Source organism: Colossoma macropomum, unplaced genomic scaffold (assembly GCF_904425465.1).
Source record: "Colossoma macropomum unplaced genomic scaffold, Colossoma_macropomum, whole genome shotgun sequence".
Taxonomy (NCBI): Eukaryota; Metazoa; Chordata; class Actinopteri; order Characiformes; family Serrasalmidae; genus Colossoma; species Colossoma macropomum.
In genome coordinates this window covers 2,237,270-2,255,841 of record NW_023494805.1, presented here as the reverse complement: position 1 = coordinate 2,255,841, position 18,572 = coordinate 2,237,270, and the positions used below count along the sequence as shown (strand labels likewise).

The 18,572-nt window shown below is 37.8% G+C and overlaps 2 protein-coding genes across 2 annotated transcripts in view; one reads left to right on the top strand and one right to left on the bottom strand.

Annotated features, from left to right (window-relative positions):
- Positions 1-8,591, top strand: part of LOC118826037 — a 22,983-nt gene extending 14,392 nt beyond the window's left edge. Inside the window, exon 8 of the mRNA XM_036596929.1 lies at positions 8,413-8,591. Within this exon, the coding sequence (XP_036452822.1) occupies positions 8,413-8,591 (179 nt within the window). The remainder of the gene's footprint in view (positions 1-8,412) is intronic.
- On the bottom strand, positions 8,584-18,572 carry myl13 (myosin, light chain 13). Its single transcript, XM_036597335.1, has 7 exons — positions 18,351-18,572; positions 14,833-14,860; positions 12,921-13,070; positions 11,309-11,482; positions 10,155-10,232; positions 9,278-9,310; positions 8,584-8,880 (listed from the first exon to the last, which is right to left on the bottom strand). Exons 1-6 carry the CDS (start codon positions 18,453-18,455, stop codon positions 9,282-9,284), a joined length of 564 nt encoding a protein of 187 aa, XP_036453228.1. The 5' UTR covers positions 18,456-18,572; the 3' UTR covers positions 8,584-8,880; positions 9,278-9,281.

The following is an 18,572-nucleotide window of genomic DNA, read 5'->3' as shown; positions in this document are numbered from 1 at the left end:
TTTTGTTTAACCAGTCCGCTCAGCAGACAGCTAACAGGCTCCTCCAAAAAACAGCACCATTGAGGCTTTACTTTGAAGTATTTACTGAAGGATTCAATGACAGACTGTAATATGCAATATAAAGCACATATTACAAGCTTTGAATGTCATTGTTTAAACTAGTGGCACCATAAGAATATTAAATCCAGTGTGGGAAAATCACTGTATGGAACTGTTAGCTTGATGCTAATGTAACATTGCAAATTCAGTAGCAGAAATTAGATACTGGATAAAAATACTGGATGAAAAATAAGACACTGGAAATGCTGTGGCTTAAATAAACTTTTCTCCAGTCTAAAATATGTCTCACTTTATTTCTAGCTCACATATACATTTTACAAGTTCAGTACTTCAGTACTTCATTCTGTGTTCATAATGCATTATAAATACATTTATAATATGCTACATGAAATACTGATATAGATATACAACTCATAATCACTAGCATATGCCTGTATAATTGCTCTTTAGTAGTTATAATTGCATCCAGAACACCTCAGCAAAAGTATACAAATTCATAAAGTTAGGTTCCATAATGCACTAAAACTTCTGTCCAGTGCTCCCGAGTGGCGCAACCGCCTAAGCGTTGGCCCTGTCATCAGGAGATTGGAGAGTTCTACAGCCATCTGTTGCCGGGAGTCCAGAAGGGGCCATCCTCCCCACCCAGAGAGCGAGGGTGGGTAGGATGGCCCCTTTTGACCCCCTCCCCCATCACCTAACACGATGCTAGTCAACACAGGCGTCTGTTAGCTGACGTAACAGAACTGCTGGTTGGCGCTTTCTTCCGACTGTCCAATGACGTTGCGTGAGAGGCAGTTCGAAAAGAAGCGATGGCGACAGGTCTCAGAGGAAGCCTGTGCTAGCCTACACCCTCCTGGTATCGTGTGATTGGGGGAGTTCTAACCAGCGGGTGGAATTGGAGATGGCTAAATTGGGGAAAAATCCCTTCCCCCAAAAAAAACCTTCTGTCCATAGGAATATTGTTAACAGTAAGGTAGTAATGTACTATAATACACACATTCTGGTGTATGGTGTTTATTACAACTGACCATTTTTTTGTGTAATGTGACCACTACACACCACAGTATTTAAAAAATTGGTGTTACATTCAGAACTTTCTTTGGGTACCAAAGAAGTTTGTTTATAGATGGTAGAAAATTCAAATAAATCATCTTACTTGTATACACTGGTCCTGCTGGTCAATTTGGCAAGCTAAATAACCCAAAAATGACAGAAATGAGGCATATTCCACTTCTTTTTTTTTTTCGGTGAACCAAAATAAAAACATTGACATCAGATGAATGGATAACAGATGTATTGGAGGCAGGGACGGACTGGGACTAAAAACAGCCCTGGACCAAATAGGCCAACCACAACCAGCATGTGTAGATACAGCACATTTGTACATTGCTTTGGATAAAAGCAGCTGCTAAATAAATAAATGTAAAGGTAAATTATTTTAGACACAGAGTTTACATGTCTAATTTCCTATAACAGCACTTCAAATAATGTACTCCATGTACATTTATATCAATTTGAAATTGATTATTTCGCTTTACGTCTTTGTTTGTTTTAGTAAACAAAAGATTATTTAAATAGCTTGATGTCAAATGGGTAACGTTCATTCGTCACAGATCGAGCAAACAGTGACACTGGCCTACTGTCTATTTTGGAAAAGTGAAAGTAGCATGAAGATCTTCATCACTTCATTCAAAAGCTGAAACGCTGAGTGCTTCCACGCAGTTCAGTTTGAGCTGCTTTTGAAGATTCTGATCCTTTTAGCATTCGTGAAAAAGCTTTATTTGCTGCTCTGCATCTTGGCTATGGTCATTCCAAAGGCAGAGGTGACATTGATTGGTCAGCGAGATGCTGCTGCTGGTGAAAATTTGCAAAAATAAACCTTTGTTAAGGTCGATGAAGGTCGATGAACCATGGAGCCAGGCCGACAGCCATTGGATGGAAGGCCATTCTGGACTTCCAGAACGTCCAAATGTCCAGTCTACCCCTGAATGGAAGGAGGTGTCCAGCAAGCATCCCGCATGTCTTTATCACATCCTCGATCCTTCCTTGAGTGTTTTAAAAACTGTTTATTAATTGTCTTTGCTTTGTTTGTATCTTTTCCTTCATAGTTCATGTAGTGAAAAGTAAAGATTAAACTCTTCAAGTTCTGCACAGGTAAATAATGTAGCTTCTGCTTGTTCTGGCATTGGGTAACACAAATAAAACCATGAGAAACAACCTATATTTTGGTCACCACAGCCTAAAAAGTGATGTGCTAAATAACAACACACTAACTTGTGTTACCTGTTTGAACACTTTTTGTGTCATATTGTTTTCTGATTTAACACATTCTGTAAAACATAATGTGCTATCCATAACCGGATATAGAAATCAGTGGTGGACGAAGTACACAAACCCATGTCCTTGAGTTAAAGTAGAGATACCCAAGGTAAAATATTACTCCAGTAAAATTTTCTCCCTTTAGACCTCCACTTGTGTAAAAGTACAAAACTATTTGCCTTCAAATGTACTTAAGTATCGAAAGTAAAAGTACAAAATGTGTTGTCTCCAACTGAACACACTGATATGTCTGTTTAGAGAGAGAGTGTCTTGTTTTTGAACACATCTGTTTTAAGAATGCACTTTTCAGGTATGATGCATTTGGGATACTAATATCATTAGCATTCTAGATATTGATGAACTTCTTTCTGGATGTTCATTTCGTTAAAACTTCTTTCTTAATGTTCTACAGGTTTCTCAGTCATTTCAGAATCTTCTACAGCTCTGTTTCATCATTCTGGACACATCTAACATTTCTTCATTTTTATTTACAGCTTCCTCCTGATTACACTACTGTTAGTGTGTTCACACCTTATATATTAGATCTTTTTCTCTGTCAGTTTCTCTCAGTGTATTCCTCCAATAGCAAGCTGGTCTTTTCTGATGCATTTACGCCATCTAGTGGCTGAATAAAAGAAGATGGAGCAGATTTATATATAGCACACTTCATACATCAAGGGAATTCAAAGGGTTTTATACAAATAAAAGCAAAAGAACAACAGAAGCAAAGACAAAGTGCATTAGTATATGAAATAAAACTAAAAAATTAAAAAATAAAATTATTATTGAGTCTTTTTGGCACGCTAAGTGATGAAGAACACCAGCTGTTAGCAGGGGTGTCACAAGAGATTCATGGATAGGGAGATTACTAGGGGCAGTCTGGGGGCACGCTCCAGGAGAATTTTTCAAGAATGTATAAACCTATTAAAGTCAAGCAATGCTATCTCTGTAGATTCTGCAATCAGAAAGAGTGTGATTTTGTTCTGTTGTTGTGTTTACAGTATTAAGGGGAATTCCACTGATTTTTCCAAATTCCTCCATAATTGAGCATTTCAGATGTGAACACAGTGATTCAGAGTGGTTTGGTGTGAAATGGTTCAGATGTCTTTACAGTGGTGGTGATAGGAACCAGGGGTCACCACGACTACAACACAAATATAGACATTTTATTTACCATCCAGAACCACCAGTGAACCTACACGAGTCTTCTGAGCTTTATATTGAATGTTGATGATGGAAATAGTGGAAAATCTGAAATAATTTTTCTTTGGGGACTATTTTGCCTCGCAATGCCCTGCATGTATCCCTCCGCCATAAAAATGACAAAAAATATACATATTTTAACCAAAAACTTCTCAAAACTATCATAAAACAGTGTCTCAGACGTCAGGCAGTGAATTCATAACCATTTAATGTAGTAACTTTCTGTGAGGGAGCTTTTAGAGGTGGACATCTGGCTCCTATCACCACCGTGAACAATTCTGACCGCAGAACAGAACGTTTCACACTAAACCACTCCGAATGACTCTGTTTATTTCTTTAGCATTTATTATTAATTATGCAAAAAAAATCCACTTGAACTTTTCTTTTTTTCTTTAACCTTTTTTTAAATTTTCTCACAAATGAGGATTTATTCAGAGAATAACTTTTACAAATTCAGTATTAATTTTAACTGACATCTTAAACAGCTCACCTTCTTCTTCATCACTAACCTCCATCAGATCTGCTCCTCCAGCCCTGTCAGTCTCATTCAGCTTCCCAATTCATCTCCTCACCTGTGTTTAGTAACGTTATTATTATTATTTTTTAATTAAACACTGATTTAGAGGCAAAGACTTATTGAGAGATTAGTCAGTTACATTTTTATTCGTTTATGTGTTTATTTTATGAATTAAAAAAAAAAAAATCTTCTCACCTGACTGGCCTTCTACGGAGCTGCCATCTCTTAGTTTCCATCTACAGGCTGAGGAACTGAGAGATATAAAATGGCATTATGATCAACACTGAGTGGCCTTTTCACTGTTATGACCTTACTGTGAACAACAGTATACAGATAATAACTCCTGGTGTGACTGTTTCCAAATAATAATATATAATGGAGTGTAAATAACGCTATTTCTGTTTCTTTTGCTCCTTCACACTTTCACTAAGAGTCTTAAACTTCATAATCTAGTTATCTCCTCAGTCAGCTAGTCTCAGTGTTAGCCTTCCCCTTTTTATTTACCTCAGCGAAACATAAAGTTAGCTAACTCAGCTACAAGCAACCGGGTAAAAACTCAGCTATATTGACTATAATTAGCCATAAATCCGTAATGTAGGTTGGCAAACCTTAGTCTGAAACTACTTACTGTTTCATTCTGGATGTTATTAATTCGTTTTAATGAGGCTAAATTATTTAATTAATTATTTTAGTGAATTTTAGCCGTTAGCTTTCAGCCAAAATCCTGTCAGAGCTTTAGCGGTTGCTAACTGACGACTGCAGAGCGCGTAGCAGCAGAGTCCCGCCCCCATGTCTGATTTGATTGGTTTAAAACTTACCAGGTCTGATATGATTGGCTAAGCCGGGCGTTGCACTTTTCCGAAAGCTGCAGAGCAAAGAACTATGTTTTTTTTTTTTCATTCATTCATTCATTCATTCATTTATTTATTTATTTATTTATTTATTTATTTATTGTTGAATTTAAAGAATAAAATCAGGGACGAAGTTACAACTTATAGGATGCAGAGACCAGATGAGACCCAGAGATTTTATTGTGAGGGCACACAGCTAGAAAAAACGAAATAATATAGTGTTTCTGTATTAAAAAGACATAAAAAAGTGATGCCTTGGTCATCACTTACATCAACACAGCTACTGCCAAAATGAACTGAAAGACAGAGGACCAAGCACACATTTACTTGCCTGTTAGCAAGATACGCTAATTATTAAATGCAGCACCATCAGACTCTCATAACTGATTGGTAACTACCCTGATTCCACCATAAAGCGTAATTGAGGCTTTATTGTTGACGGATGACCATCTTTTCCATAACTGTGGTGGCCAGAAGGGCGGCCATGCTTCTTTCCAGGATGGCACTGCCCACCCCTGGGCTACGCGCTGAATACAATGTGCAGTGTACAACTTATTCAAACTGAACATGTACAGGAAAGTATTTCTGCTTAAAATAAAAATAGTACACATTTATATTAGAGAAGACAAATGCATGGGATACATATCATATATATTATCATCATTGTACTATTGATAAGGATTAGTTGGCTTTTTGATTATGTGTTTGGAGAATATTTCACAGTAACTGTTAATATGTGCTGTGATTTAAATTGTATATTTTCTCAATGATATAGAGTTAAACTGCAGTCACATTGAAAATGATCTACATTGTAAAATGGCTCCCTCTGCTGGTGTGTTTGCTGAATAGGCTACATTACAAAAGCTCTGGTAGAAACTTATTTTCTGTTCTTTTTCATTTTTGGCTAATATACTGTTTTATATATTTTATTTAATATGTGCTGTGATTTAAATTGTATATTTTCTCAATGATATAGAGTTAAACTGCAGTCACATTGAAAATGATCTACATTGTAAAATGGCTCCCTCTGCTGGTGTGTTTGCTGAATAGGCTACATTACAAAAGCTCTGGTAGAAAAGCTCCCCTAAATTTTAGAATTTCTTCAAGCTTTATCAATGCAGTGGAGGTGGGTTAAGTCTTGTCTTTGACTAAATAGCAACAGCAGTGGTGTTTGTAACCATGAAGAATCCTATTTAGTCTGGGTTTAGGCTTCATTTGGGTCTGGGATTATCGTTGGTGATTTAAGAGATTGTATCTTCTTGTATTGCACTAGTTATCAGAGGTGTGTAGTAACTGTGTCATGTTTACTTGTGATGGATTTGTACTGTATGAGCCACATACAGGAATGTATATGTAAAATGTGCAGAAGTATGTTCTCTGTAGAGGATGTGTTCATTTATTTACACTTAGAAGATCAACAAAACATGGAATTTGACCAGGTCGTGTTCAAACCTTTGCTTTTGTTATAGTTAATTCGGTTAATTTATTTAAATTTGCCCTTGTGTCTGCTCCTTCTGCAGGCAAAGAGGGGTAAGGCTTTAATGAAGTGCACCACTCAGGCCTCTAGGGGGTGCTGGTGTCAGTGCATACACTCTTTGACTGTGTGGTGCACCTGAATTTGAGTTCAATGTTGAGTTCACCTGAGCAAACAAAGAGACTGCTTTAAAGGTTTAATTCTCATTTGATTTTGTTGATAATGCAAATTTGAACATATGAGTTATTTAACCGACATCTGTCTTAGACTTGAAATTATTACACCTCATGCACCAAAATAACCGAGAAATAAAACCAAACAAAGACTACTTAGCCCCATTTTGGTTGAAAGAAAACACTAAAACTTTATTTTTAATTTTTAAATTACAGTACTTTTACTTCTGCCCAAGTATATTAGTGAGGAAAGGAATCCATTCCTTCTCCGTCTCTAAACACCATTTTTGTAATTAACATTTATTTAATTATATATTTATATTATGTCTTTAATACGGTCTTCCATTATGTGCAACTGTGCCTTTGATTCTGACCGAGTTGGTGCGCATAACTGAGTATCATTATCTTTAAAGTGAAAGGCAGAATTGTGCTTCCGGATTATGTACGCACTTAAAAATTATGGTTCTTCAAGGGTACTTTGGTGAAGATAATGATTCTACCTAGAACCATAAATGCTCAAAGAACTCTCTGCATGACTAAAGGGTTCTTTCAATCATGAAAGAGTTCTTCAGATTGATGGAGAATGTGTTGAATAAGGTTCTACATTGAGTCTATTTGAAAAGGGTTCTATATAGCACCAAAAAGGGTTCTGCTATTGTTTCGATGTCAATCTTGTAATAATAGAAGAACCCTTTTGGTGCTATATAGAACCCTTTTCAAAAAAGTTCTATATAAGACCATATTCAACAGATTCTCCATCAATCTTAAGAACCCTTCATATGCAAAGAACCCTTTCATGATACAAAGAACGCTTTAATCATGCAAAGGTAGAACCATTATTTTATTAAAGAACCCTTGAAGAACCATCATTTTAGAAGTGTGTATCCCAGGGCCTGTAAATAAAGCGAGAATGGTAGGGTCCCTAAAACGGAACCTTGTGGGACACCATATTGCACTTTCCTATGTTCAGAAAACTCATTTACACTGACAAATGGGTAGCGATCTGTCAAGTAAGGCCTAAACTGTGTTTTTAAGTCTGTCTGTTAAAATATGATGGTCAACTTTGTGGTGAAAGCTGCACTCAAATCCAGCAGCACCAGAAGAGAGACTTTTCCACAACCTGAGGCAACCAGAAAAACACTGAGCACCCGAGCCAGCGCTGACTCTCAGCTATGATATTTCTGGAAGCCAGAATGAAACAGTTCATTCTTGTTATACTTACTTACTATATTCTTCTCATTCTTCTTCTTATTAGTTCCTTTTTTAAATTTTGCTGTTTTATTTATTCTGTTGTTCTGCTTTACTGTTGATCACTGCTCTGACTTTGGAGATTTAGCCTTTTATTTTGGACCAAAGGGATTCCAAAAGGAATGGAGCCTAAACGTCAGTTCTAAAGCTGGTAGATGCTGGAGGGACTAAGAAGTTCTACTGCAGTTCTATATTCTCAGTACTTAAGAAGATTTTTGAGCTGCTAATTTTGTATTTCTACTCAAGTCACCTTTATTTCTACTGCAGTCGTCATTTCCCTGCAGTAACAGTACCAGCAGGTCTGCTGTTCAGCTGTAGATCATACGTGTCGTTCTCTGCGTGTACACTGAACTGCATCTAAATGAGGCTCTGTGGCAGATGTTGGAGTTTGCTGAGGTCTTGTGTCCATTTTTGAAGTTAAAGTTGGGTTCTGGGAAGCGACCATTATAACCGGTCCTCCGTCCAAAAGAGCCTAATTTATGCCCTCATGCATTTTCATGCCCAGAGTGCCAACGACCACATAAGACAGCGCTCAGCAGCACCTCTGATGATGTCACCTCTGGGCAGGCCGGCTGGATTTGCCCGACGCTGCGGACCGCAGCTCTCAGAGAAAACACATGAAAGAGCCACGTTCTCATGAGGAACCTCGCACTGTTCCTCCAAACTCAAACCAGCTGGGAGAGCTGGCGCACTGCACCTTCTACAGAAACTCCCCTATGAAAATGACGGTAAAGAGGCCATTTTAATCAAGCATGAAGTTTAATTAAACCTTTTTTTATGTTTTTTTGATCCACAAAACGAAACAGTGATGACATACAATACAGTCATACAGTTTTTTTTGGCTGTACAGGTTTTTAGAAAAAGGAAAGGAGAATGAGAGCGTCTGAGAAGTGGTCATAGTCGGTGGACAGAGAGAGGCCAGTGGAGGACATGTTTTATAAATAAAAGAGTAAAGAAGAGAAAAAGGAAAGAGGAAGAGAAAGAAGAGGGTGAAGCTGTGACAACACTTTGCGTCGTCAGATGGCAGTCTTGATTCTGTGAAGAAAAAAATTTAAAAATGTAAATTGTTCATTTAAATACAAATTAAACACTACAGCTGAAATGTTATGTACATGTTCTCATACAATGTAAATATATATTCAGTAAATCTTTATATTTGTTTGTATACAATAAAATACAAATTAAATAAATATATGTGTGAAATGAATATGAATTATAAAATAATAATAATTAATAAAATATAATCAATAATAAATGTAAAATGTAATTTATAATTATGTTATTAATAAGCTTAATATTAATAATAATGTAGTAAATCTTAATTCTAAATATTAAATTAAATGTTAATGTATAAATAGTAGTATAACTACATGGATAAAATGTAGGTTATAAAATATATTATGGGATGCAGAAGTGTGGAGATCTGCTGTACCTGCTCAGCCAGCCATGATGTGCTTCACAAACGCTGCAGAGAGAAAAAACACAGCCAGAGTTCAACACTGAGCTCAAAAAGCAACCAGAGAAAATGAGCTGTAGAGCTGCTGTGAGTGAAGAACAGCTCCATCTACAGCTGATCAACCCCTCAGCTCAGTTGAGACACACACACTCTGAGACACACTGAGACACTCTGAGACGTTTATATCTCAACTTACACTGTAGAAAAGTGCAGTACACTTAAAAAAGTGTGATTTTAGAGATTAAATTGGGCAATTATCTCCCACCTGGAGTGAGAATTACAGTACATATGGGTAAAAATACTTAGGACAATGAGAAAAACACTGTAAAAAATAGAAACAATGATACAAAAATACACCACATACATTATGTTACATGTTAACCCTAACCCTAGATAATTCGCATTAGCAGTGTAAAGGTTGTAATTTAGGTACAGCTATTTTGGAATCAATTATCATTTTAGACCAACAATAATCTAAACATAGATGATAATAATAATAATAATATAATAATAATAATATTAATAATATGCAAATTGAAATAATTATTTGGCCAAAATAAAACTCTCAGACTGTTTTCAAGTATATAAATCCAAAGAAAGCCTTTTATTGTATTTACTGTGTCAACAGTTATATTTGCATTTACATTCATGGCGTTTGGCAGATGCAAATTCGGATTCAATCGTGAAACATTTGAACATCATTTTGTACTGTAACAAAATAAATCTAATCTATCTAATCTATCTATCTAATAAGTCTAAGTGAAATCTGAGATTGCTCAAGGCTGAGTGGTTCACAGATTTTCAGCTCTACACTGTGATGCTAAAGCATCAGCAGGCAGGCAGCGACACTCACCCTCGTAGTTGATGCAGCCGTTAGCGTCTTCCTGCCCGGCCATTAGCTGCTCCACCTCGTCCTCCTTCATCTTCTCACCTGAACACAACAGCAGAACTCGCTCAGCATGGAAGTTTAAGGAGTGTTAAAGGGACAGCGCAATTCTCAGAGGGTTTATAAATTGCATCTAAAAGACGTGTAAAATGTGCCTCCTTTGCACTTCTATGTTGTGCTTTTGTCCATGTCATGATAAAACTGTTCTGGCACTGCTTTCCTGCTCCAATCTTGTGTGATAGTGCTGCATTTTAGTACATCATCACTTTCCATCTTTATCTTATACAGAGGAACACCGGAGACTTAAACTAATCCTGACTGAAAACTAGCTTTCAACCCAAGAGGTAAATCATTTCATAATTTTATGGAAAAATGTTAACATAATTATTTGTAATTCACAAAATATGAAATCAAATTTCACAAAAAGCACCAGTGTTGTTTGAAAACTATGACAACTGGAAAAATATGGTTTTGGGCACCAACGCTGGACTGTTGCTTTAATGATAGACATACATCTACAGTGGTAACTACAACAATATAACATTAATTAGTTTGAAAGTCGATATGGGATCATTCATAGTAGACACTGAACAACTCGTTGTAGAAAAATTGTACTAAAAATGTAGTAGTTACTGGATAATTAACTCAGTGTTGAAAAATAATAGTGGTTACTGAATAATTCATAGTTGATAGTAAACAATTCATATTAGATACTGAATCATTGATAGTAGAAAATGTAGTATTTACAGAATTATTAATACAGTGTGATAAATTAATAGTGGTTACTGATTAATTCATAATAGACACTTAATAATTCTTAGTAGTTACTGAATAATTCATAGTCGATACTGAATACTTCATAATAAGTACTGAATAATTCATAGTAGATACTGAATAATTCATAGTAGATACTGAATAACTAAAAATGGTCACTAAATAATTCTTAGTAGTTACTGAATAATTCATAGCAGGTACTGAAAAAATCATAGTAGTCATTGTATAATATGCCTTAATCTTAATAACGGTATAGTAGTATTTTATTTGAGCTCATGTAATTTTTCAAAATAATTTCAGTGTCAGGTTAAAGTTTATGACAGTAACACTGGTGCGGTGAGTCATACCCAGTGTGGCGAGGACGTGTCGGAGCTCAGCCCCCATCACTGTGCCGTTTCCCTCCTTATCGAAGACCCTCAGACCCTCCACGAAGTCCTCAAAGGTGCCGCGACCTTTGGCCTTGCAGATGAACTGGAACCTAGGCAGGAACTGGTCGAAGTCCAGCATCTTGACATTCATCTCTGAGCAGAGAAGAAGGTGCGTGAGACAGGGATTTCAAATAAGACCATTTCACAAGATAACATCATTTAAAGCAGGTAAAAATGTCTAGAAATAGATTAAATAAGCTTATATCTTATAAGAAATGTTACGTATAGCGACTAGACTGAAGACGATTTCACTCGCCATGCAGTGTAGTAACAGAGTAATAACACAGTCAGTCAAAAAAACATGAATAAAATTCATCACGTCTTAAACCAACCAAACAGCATCTGCATTCATTTAATCTACATTACATTAATGACATACATGTTTAGCATGGAGCCCCATAGATTAGACTGGGAACCAATATAAACGCCTATTGAAGTCATAATTAGAACTTATATAAATTTATGTCACTGATCATGAAAGGCTTATGTACACTTAAAAAAAGATGGTCCTTCAGTGGTTCTTTAGGAAAGAAAATGGTTCTTCATAGAACCATGAACAACCAAAGAATCCTGTGCATGATTAAAGGGTTGTTCAGATTGAAAAAGGTTCTATATAGCACCCAAAAGGGTTTCTTTAATTGTTATGATGTCAAGCTTGTAACTATATATAAGTACTCTTTTGGGTGCTACACAGAACCCCAAATATGTTTTTTCAAGGCCTCTGTCATAAAGAAAATGGTTCTATATAAAACCATGAACAACCAAAGAACCCTTTGTATGATTAAAGGGTCGTTTGCATTAGGAAAGGGTTCTTCAGATTGATGGAGAATGTGGATGGTTCTATATAGAATCTTTTTTGAAAACGGTTCTATATAGCACCCAAAAGGGTTCTTTTATTGTTATGATGTCAAGCTTGTATCAATAGAAGAACTCTTTTGGGTGCTACATAGAACCCAAAAGATGTTTTTTCAAGGGCTCTTTTGTAAAGAAAGTGGTTCGATATAGAACCTTTTTGAAAAAGGCACCAAAAAGCGCTCATCTTTTGGTTCAAGCTTGACATTGTAATCCTTTTTGGTGCTACATAGAACCCTTTTCAAAAAGATTATATATAGAACCATCTACAGCACATTCATTCACGTTTTCAATCAATCTGAAGAACCCTTTCATGATGCCAAAAGACCCTTTAATCACGTAAAGCGTTCTTTAGTTGTTCATGATTCTATAAAAAAACATTTTCTTTCCTAAAGAACCATTGAAGGACTATCGTTTTTAAGAGTGTACAAAAGCCTTTCATGACATGTCATAACACTGCATGACGTATTCCAACAAGTGTCAGTTGCCATAACACTTCACAAGGTTAAAAGACATCAGCCTAATTGAAATAAGCCTTTAGAATGTGTCTTTATGTTTATGTCAGTTGTCAGTGAAGGCTTATGAATGTGTCGTATAGTGTTATTAATGCTGCTCTTCAGCATAATGTGACAGAAATGAAGCCGATCTGACAGAAAGCCTGTGAAAGAAAGCAGCTCACCTTCAGCTTTGGGCTTTCCAAGGACGAACATGACCTCAGCGTTGGTGGGGTTCTGTCCCAGCGCTCTGATGACATCTCCACACTGAGCGTAAGTGATCTTCATCTCGTTGGTTGGCGTTCTGTCAAACAGCTGGAACGCATCCTTGAAATCTGCGGACAAGACGACAGCAGGTGAAGCATTTGAGGAAGATCACCAGCAGGTACGATCTTAGAGACGACACGCAGAGGCTCGACTCTTATTGCAGCTCTGCTAGAGTTCATATCCACAACTCAAGGACGTTTAGGTTTAAAACTGGAGGAGCAGCTCAACAGCAGTTAATTTACCACTGTCCTTCTTCATAATCTGTTAAAGGAGAGTCAGATATGTACAGGAAGCTTTGCTGTTTACACTAAACATCTTATGCTTTGTCACTGTAATGTTACTGTAAGTGGAACTCCACTGATATTTCAGAATTTGTGCATAATTAAATGTTTCAGATGTAAACAGAGTGATTCAACAAACAGAGTGGTTTGGTGTGAAATGGTTCAGATGTCTTTACAATGGTGGTGACAGGAACCAGGGGTCACCATGACTACAACACTAATATAGACATTTTATTTACTATCCAGAACCACCAGTGAACCTACACGAGTCTTCTGAGTTTATATGGAATGTTGATGATGGAAAATAGTGGAAAATCTGAAATAATACGTTTTATTTGGGGACTATTTTGCCTCACAGCACCCTGCATATTATGTATCCCTCCACCATGAATGGGGTTTTAAAGGCGAAATCTTCTCAAAACTATCATGAAACAAAGTGAATTCACAACCATTTAATGTAGTAACTTTCTGTGAGGGAGCTTTTAGAGGTGGACGTCTGGTTCCTGTCACCACCACTGTGAACAATTCTCTCTGTAAGTTTCTCTAGAGATGAGCATTTCACACCGAACCACTCTGAATGACATTTCCAAAATTGGTGGATTGATTAGCCTATATATTGAGTTTTCAAGAACAGGTAGCTAGCTCTATACGCTACATTACTGAAACTTTACACTCTGTTGAATGTGGGTTTCTGGTGGATCTGCTTATTTAGATGGTGTTTGTACTGTATTATGATTGTAGCATGCTGGCCTATTATGAAAAGGACAGTAGTAATAAATACAGGACTTTTTACAGGATTGCTGTAAGAATCTTCTAGTAAATTTGATTACTAGTGTCTACTTTAGGACTTAAAGTGTTATAGATACTTAAAAAGATAGATTACATAGTATAACATTGTATTACAGTAATACAATAGGAGGCAAAAATGTGCCACACAGCACAATATAATTCCTATGTTTCCTGCAGTTTTACTGTAGATGCTTTTTGTGCTTATTCTAGTTTATTTTAATATTTTATGCCTGACCTTCATCCTCATGGACACCGCTTTTCAGAACAAAGTTACAGCCGTGCTGTTAGAGAAGCTCAAAGCTGAAGCGGTCAGCGCTCTGCGATGCTGGAAGGCATGCTGGACGCCCGCTGTCTGCCATTTCCTCAGTGCCTTCGGCGATCACCAAACTCAATCAATCTGAAAGTTTATCTCTTTAATATTCCCCACCAGTGGTAAAGTGCTCTGACGTTAACAACCCTGCTCGCCGGTGACCCTCACATTTCTCATTTCGGGGTGTAAAAAATCGATTATGTGAGCATCAAGCCTCAGTGCAATTTCAATTAAAATCAAACGTGTTTTTTTAAAGACAGAGGCTGCACATAAATGGGAGTCAAACAAACACTGATTGGATTGTAATACCCTCACAGATAGGCTGAGGTAGAGGTTTGTATTAAAATGGGCTGGCAGCTAATAATAATAGGGCAGTGATATAAACTGACTGCTTGAAAAAGTGAATGGGCTTTATGAAGCAGTTTGATAAAAGAATTGGAGAACACTTACCCTCAATCTGCTCGGGGGTGAACTCCAGCTGCAAGAGAGAAAATAACATATCTCAGCGATTGTGCGCTAATTCACAAATTACGTAGTCATCCATTAACCTCAGAAGACTTCATCGCTGCTTTAGTTAGCTGGAAATGTGACAGAATAACAGAGCAGAAGCCACGAGTGGGGTTTTTTTAGAGCTCTTTGGCCTTGAGGTGCACAGCCTGTCACATATTCCACATAGACTTGTCACATTCAGCTGGAGCTCGAGTTACCCACAATTCGTTCAGCTGCCACGGCCTGCCTTTTGTCCAGAACAATGCAGGCGTGACCTTGAGCCCACCCCCTCCCACATATGGAGACCCCTTTAGGTGGGTGTCAGGGTGTGAGCTTATTTGACACTGACCTTTCAGCTTTGGGCTAGTCAGGGTTACGCAGTGTACTCACTGACTGAGTGGTGATAACATGTGGTGTGAACTGAATCAGATCAATGGGTGCAAAATGAGCAAAAATATTATAAGGAAAATCATAACAACATATAAGTACTGGTCATGTGCACTCACTGGCCATTTTATTAGAAACACATACCTTGTACTTACACTAACTGGCCACTTTATTAGAAACAGCTGCCTTGTACTTCCACTCACTGGCCACTTTATTAGAAACACCTACCTTCTATTTCTACTTACTGGCCACTTTATTAGAAACACCTACCTTCTACTTCTACTCACTGGCCACTTTATCAGAAACACCTGCCTTGTACTTCCACTCACTGGCCACTTTATCAGAAACACCGACAGTCTCTAACTGTGCCCCAGCAAGATGTAGATTGAAGATAAAGAGAGTGCAAAAAAGTGGCCAGGGCCTGTGGTTTGACTTGTGCGTCCTTAGCAAAAAGATGGTAAGTTAACAAAAAATGAACAGCTAACGGAATCAAACGGTTCAAAAGTAATAATAGAAACATTCCTGAAGGTTCCCTCAGCAATTTCCCTGCCATAATCAGTTCCATGAGTGGGTGGGTGGTCCACTGTGGAAGACCATAATGAAAAACCCATTGCGTGCAGCCTGAACCTCAGCGCACTCGAACGACTACAGCTGCTCCCACCAACCCCAAAAAATTCCCAACTGTGGAAAAATGGGCTGCTGAAATATCTTTTGTTTTTTGCGATGGCTTTTCTGAAACTCGAGCGGTGTGGTCAGCTCACCATGGCTTCCACCAGGAAAACAAAACATTAATTGCTGGGAAAAAAAAATTGCGTAGCTTGTGTTTGTAAAGGGATATGCTACACCAATGATTTAGGATATCGCTTTCATATGTCTTGTCGGAGCTAAATATATGAAATCCCGAGCTGTAATAACATTAAAACGCAGGAGGGGTGCATTACTGGAAGCCAGCGCAATAACAGAATCATTTTTAGCGCTAGACATGAGCTGCTTTGCTAAGCCCTGTTTGAACCATAGTCGTCAAATGCACATCCTTGAGTGACTAACAGGCAACTGAAAATGTACATTTCAACAACCTGGGCCACCGGCTGCTTATAGAAACCTGGGAGTCGCGTTAGACTTAAGCTGTAATTATCCACGACTGACAGATCGCAGGAGTTAGCGGAGCCGTATCAGCAGTTTAACAGCAGGTCGTCCCTTTGCGTGTGCTACGCTGCATGACGTCTCCGCTGGTCCTCAAAATAGCTTTAGGGACCATCGACAATGCTGAAGGCAGCAGCAGGAAACACTCGCCAATTATGTGTGTGAGAAGGTCACACTTGTCCCTCAGGAGAGTCGACGGAGAAGCTAACATCAAAGATAACGGGATCTTTTTATTCCCCTCTGATCTGTAACGCAGAATGTGGCTTGCTGCATTGCTGAGAAACTCTAATCTTTCATGAAAGAACAGAACGAGTGCTTCTTTTGTGGTGGTAGAAATAAACGTCGGCCCATTTGTCTCTATGACATTTTAATGAGGGAAAGTTATTCACATAAAAAAGCCTGTAATTTGCGTAAAGAGAGCAGTTAATGGATGGACGGCTGAAGACCATTTTTTCTCTGTCTCTGGGTCCAGTGTAACATTGCTGTGTGATTAATCTGTTCATTTATGTATTAGCATTTATGCTAGCGCCTTAGCTTGATAGTATCCTTAGGCCAGAGGTCTCCAACCCTGGTCCTGGACATCTACCTTTCTGCAGAGCGTAGTTCCAACCACAATCTGCCACACCTGCTCCAGCTAATCAACCTCTTCCCAAGTCCCTGATTGTCTGGATCAGATGTGTTGGAGTTCAGTAAGGGGGCGGGGCAGCTTACTGGGTACAGGTTGAACCTAAACTCTGCAGGAAGGTAGATCTCCAGGACCAGGGTTGGAGAACCCTGCCTTAGACTTTGCTAGCATTAGCATAAGGATATACTAAAAAGCTGTTGTGTTTAACCCTTTGAAATCTCAGGCTTATTACATACTAACGCTTATTATTCATTAATTACAGGGACTTTGATGCAAACTAGCTATTCTTAGGTTATGGAAATGTGTAATAAAATCTTGGGTCCTGGACATTTAAAAGAATGCACTGATTAGCTTTGGTGCTTACCTAAAAAAATGGTTCTTTAAGGGCTTTTAGTAAAGAAAATGGCTCTATATAGAACCTTTTTTGAAAAGGGTTCAATATGGCACCAAAAGTGTACAAGCTTGACATCTTAACAAGAGTAGAACCCGTTTTGGTGCTATATTGAAACCCTTGTCAGTCATTGTAAAGAACCCTTTTTCAATGCAAAGAACCCGTTAATCTTGCAAAAAGTTCTTTGAGTGTTCATGGTTCAATATAGAACCATTTTCTTTAGTAAAGAACCCTTGAAGAACCATCACCTTTAATAATGTAGGTATTGGAAGGTAACTGTAAATGCTGGGTTTTTCCAACGTTCTGAACAAAAGGATAACAAATCACCATCACTGTATTTTCAGTCATTTGCATTTTTAAAAAGCAAAATAAGCCATTACTGTCTAAAAATTTTAAACCTCTTTTTCAAGTGGCCAAAGATTTCTATGTTGTACTGTAGATGCAAATTATTGCTAGGGGTGGGCGATATTGCAAAAATATATCATGGTACTTGACTTTTTTATGATACTTGATATGCATCACAATATTTAGTTTTTGTGGGGTTTAAAAAGCTGGAACAGGAAAAGGGCACCAATAATGCCACAAACTACTGAGAAATACAAACAAAACTATAAATACAATTATTTTTATGCAAGTAAATTGGACTAATTATGTTATTTTTGCAATGTACTGGCAATATCCACAGTATGCTAAGAAATGTAAATGCCATGATAATGATAAATATTGTCCACACCTAATTCTCACTGTTTTAATAATGCATTATACCTAAGAATTGTAGCTTCATATGAGAAAAAGAAAATGTTCCTAACTTTTAATGTACATTAATTTGGCCAAATATAATTACAAGTAATCTCGAACCATTCCTATTGGTCCATTCATTATGAAATACTCAATTTAAAATGTAAGTGTGAACGACAGAGGTGGGTCCAGTACCTGCACTTCAGCGGGGTTAAACTCGGGCTCCTTTGGGGGCTCAGGCTCTGGAGGTTTGGGGGCTGCGGGTTTGGGCTCTTCCTTTGCTGCCTTCTTTGGTGCCATGGTGAGGGTGATGAGTGGAAGAGGAAGGAGACGGTGGACGGCTGAGGCTCAGACACGCTCTGGGTGCAGATCTCCTGACCGCCAGGGGCGTCTTTTATTCCCTGAGCTCACAGGTAC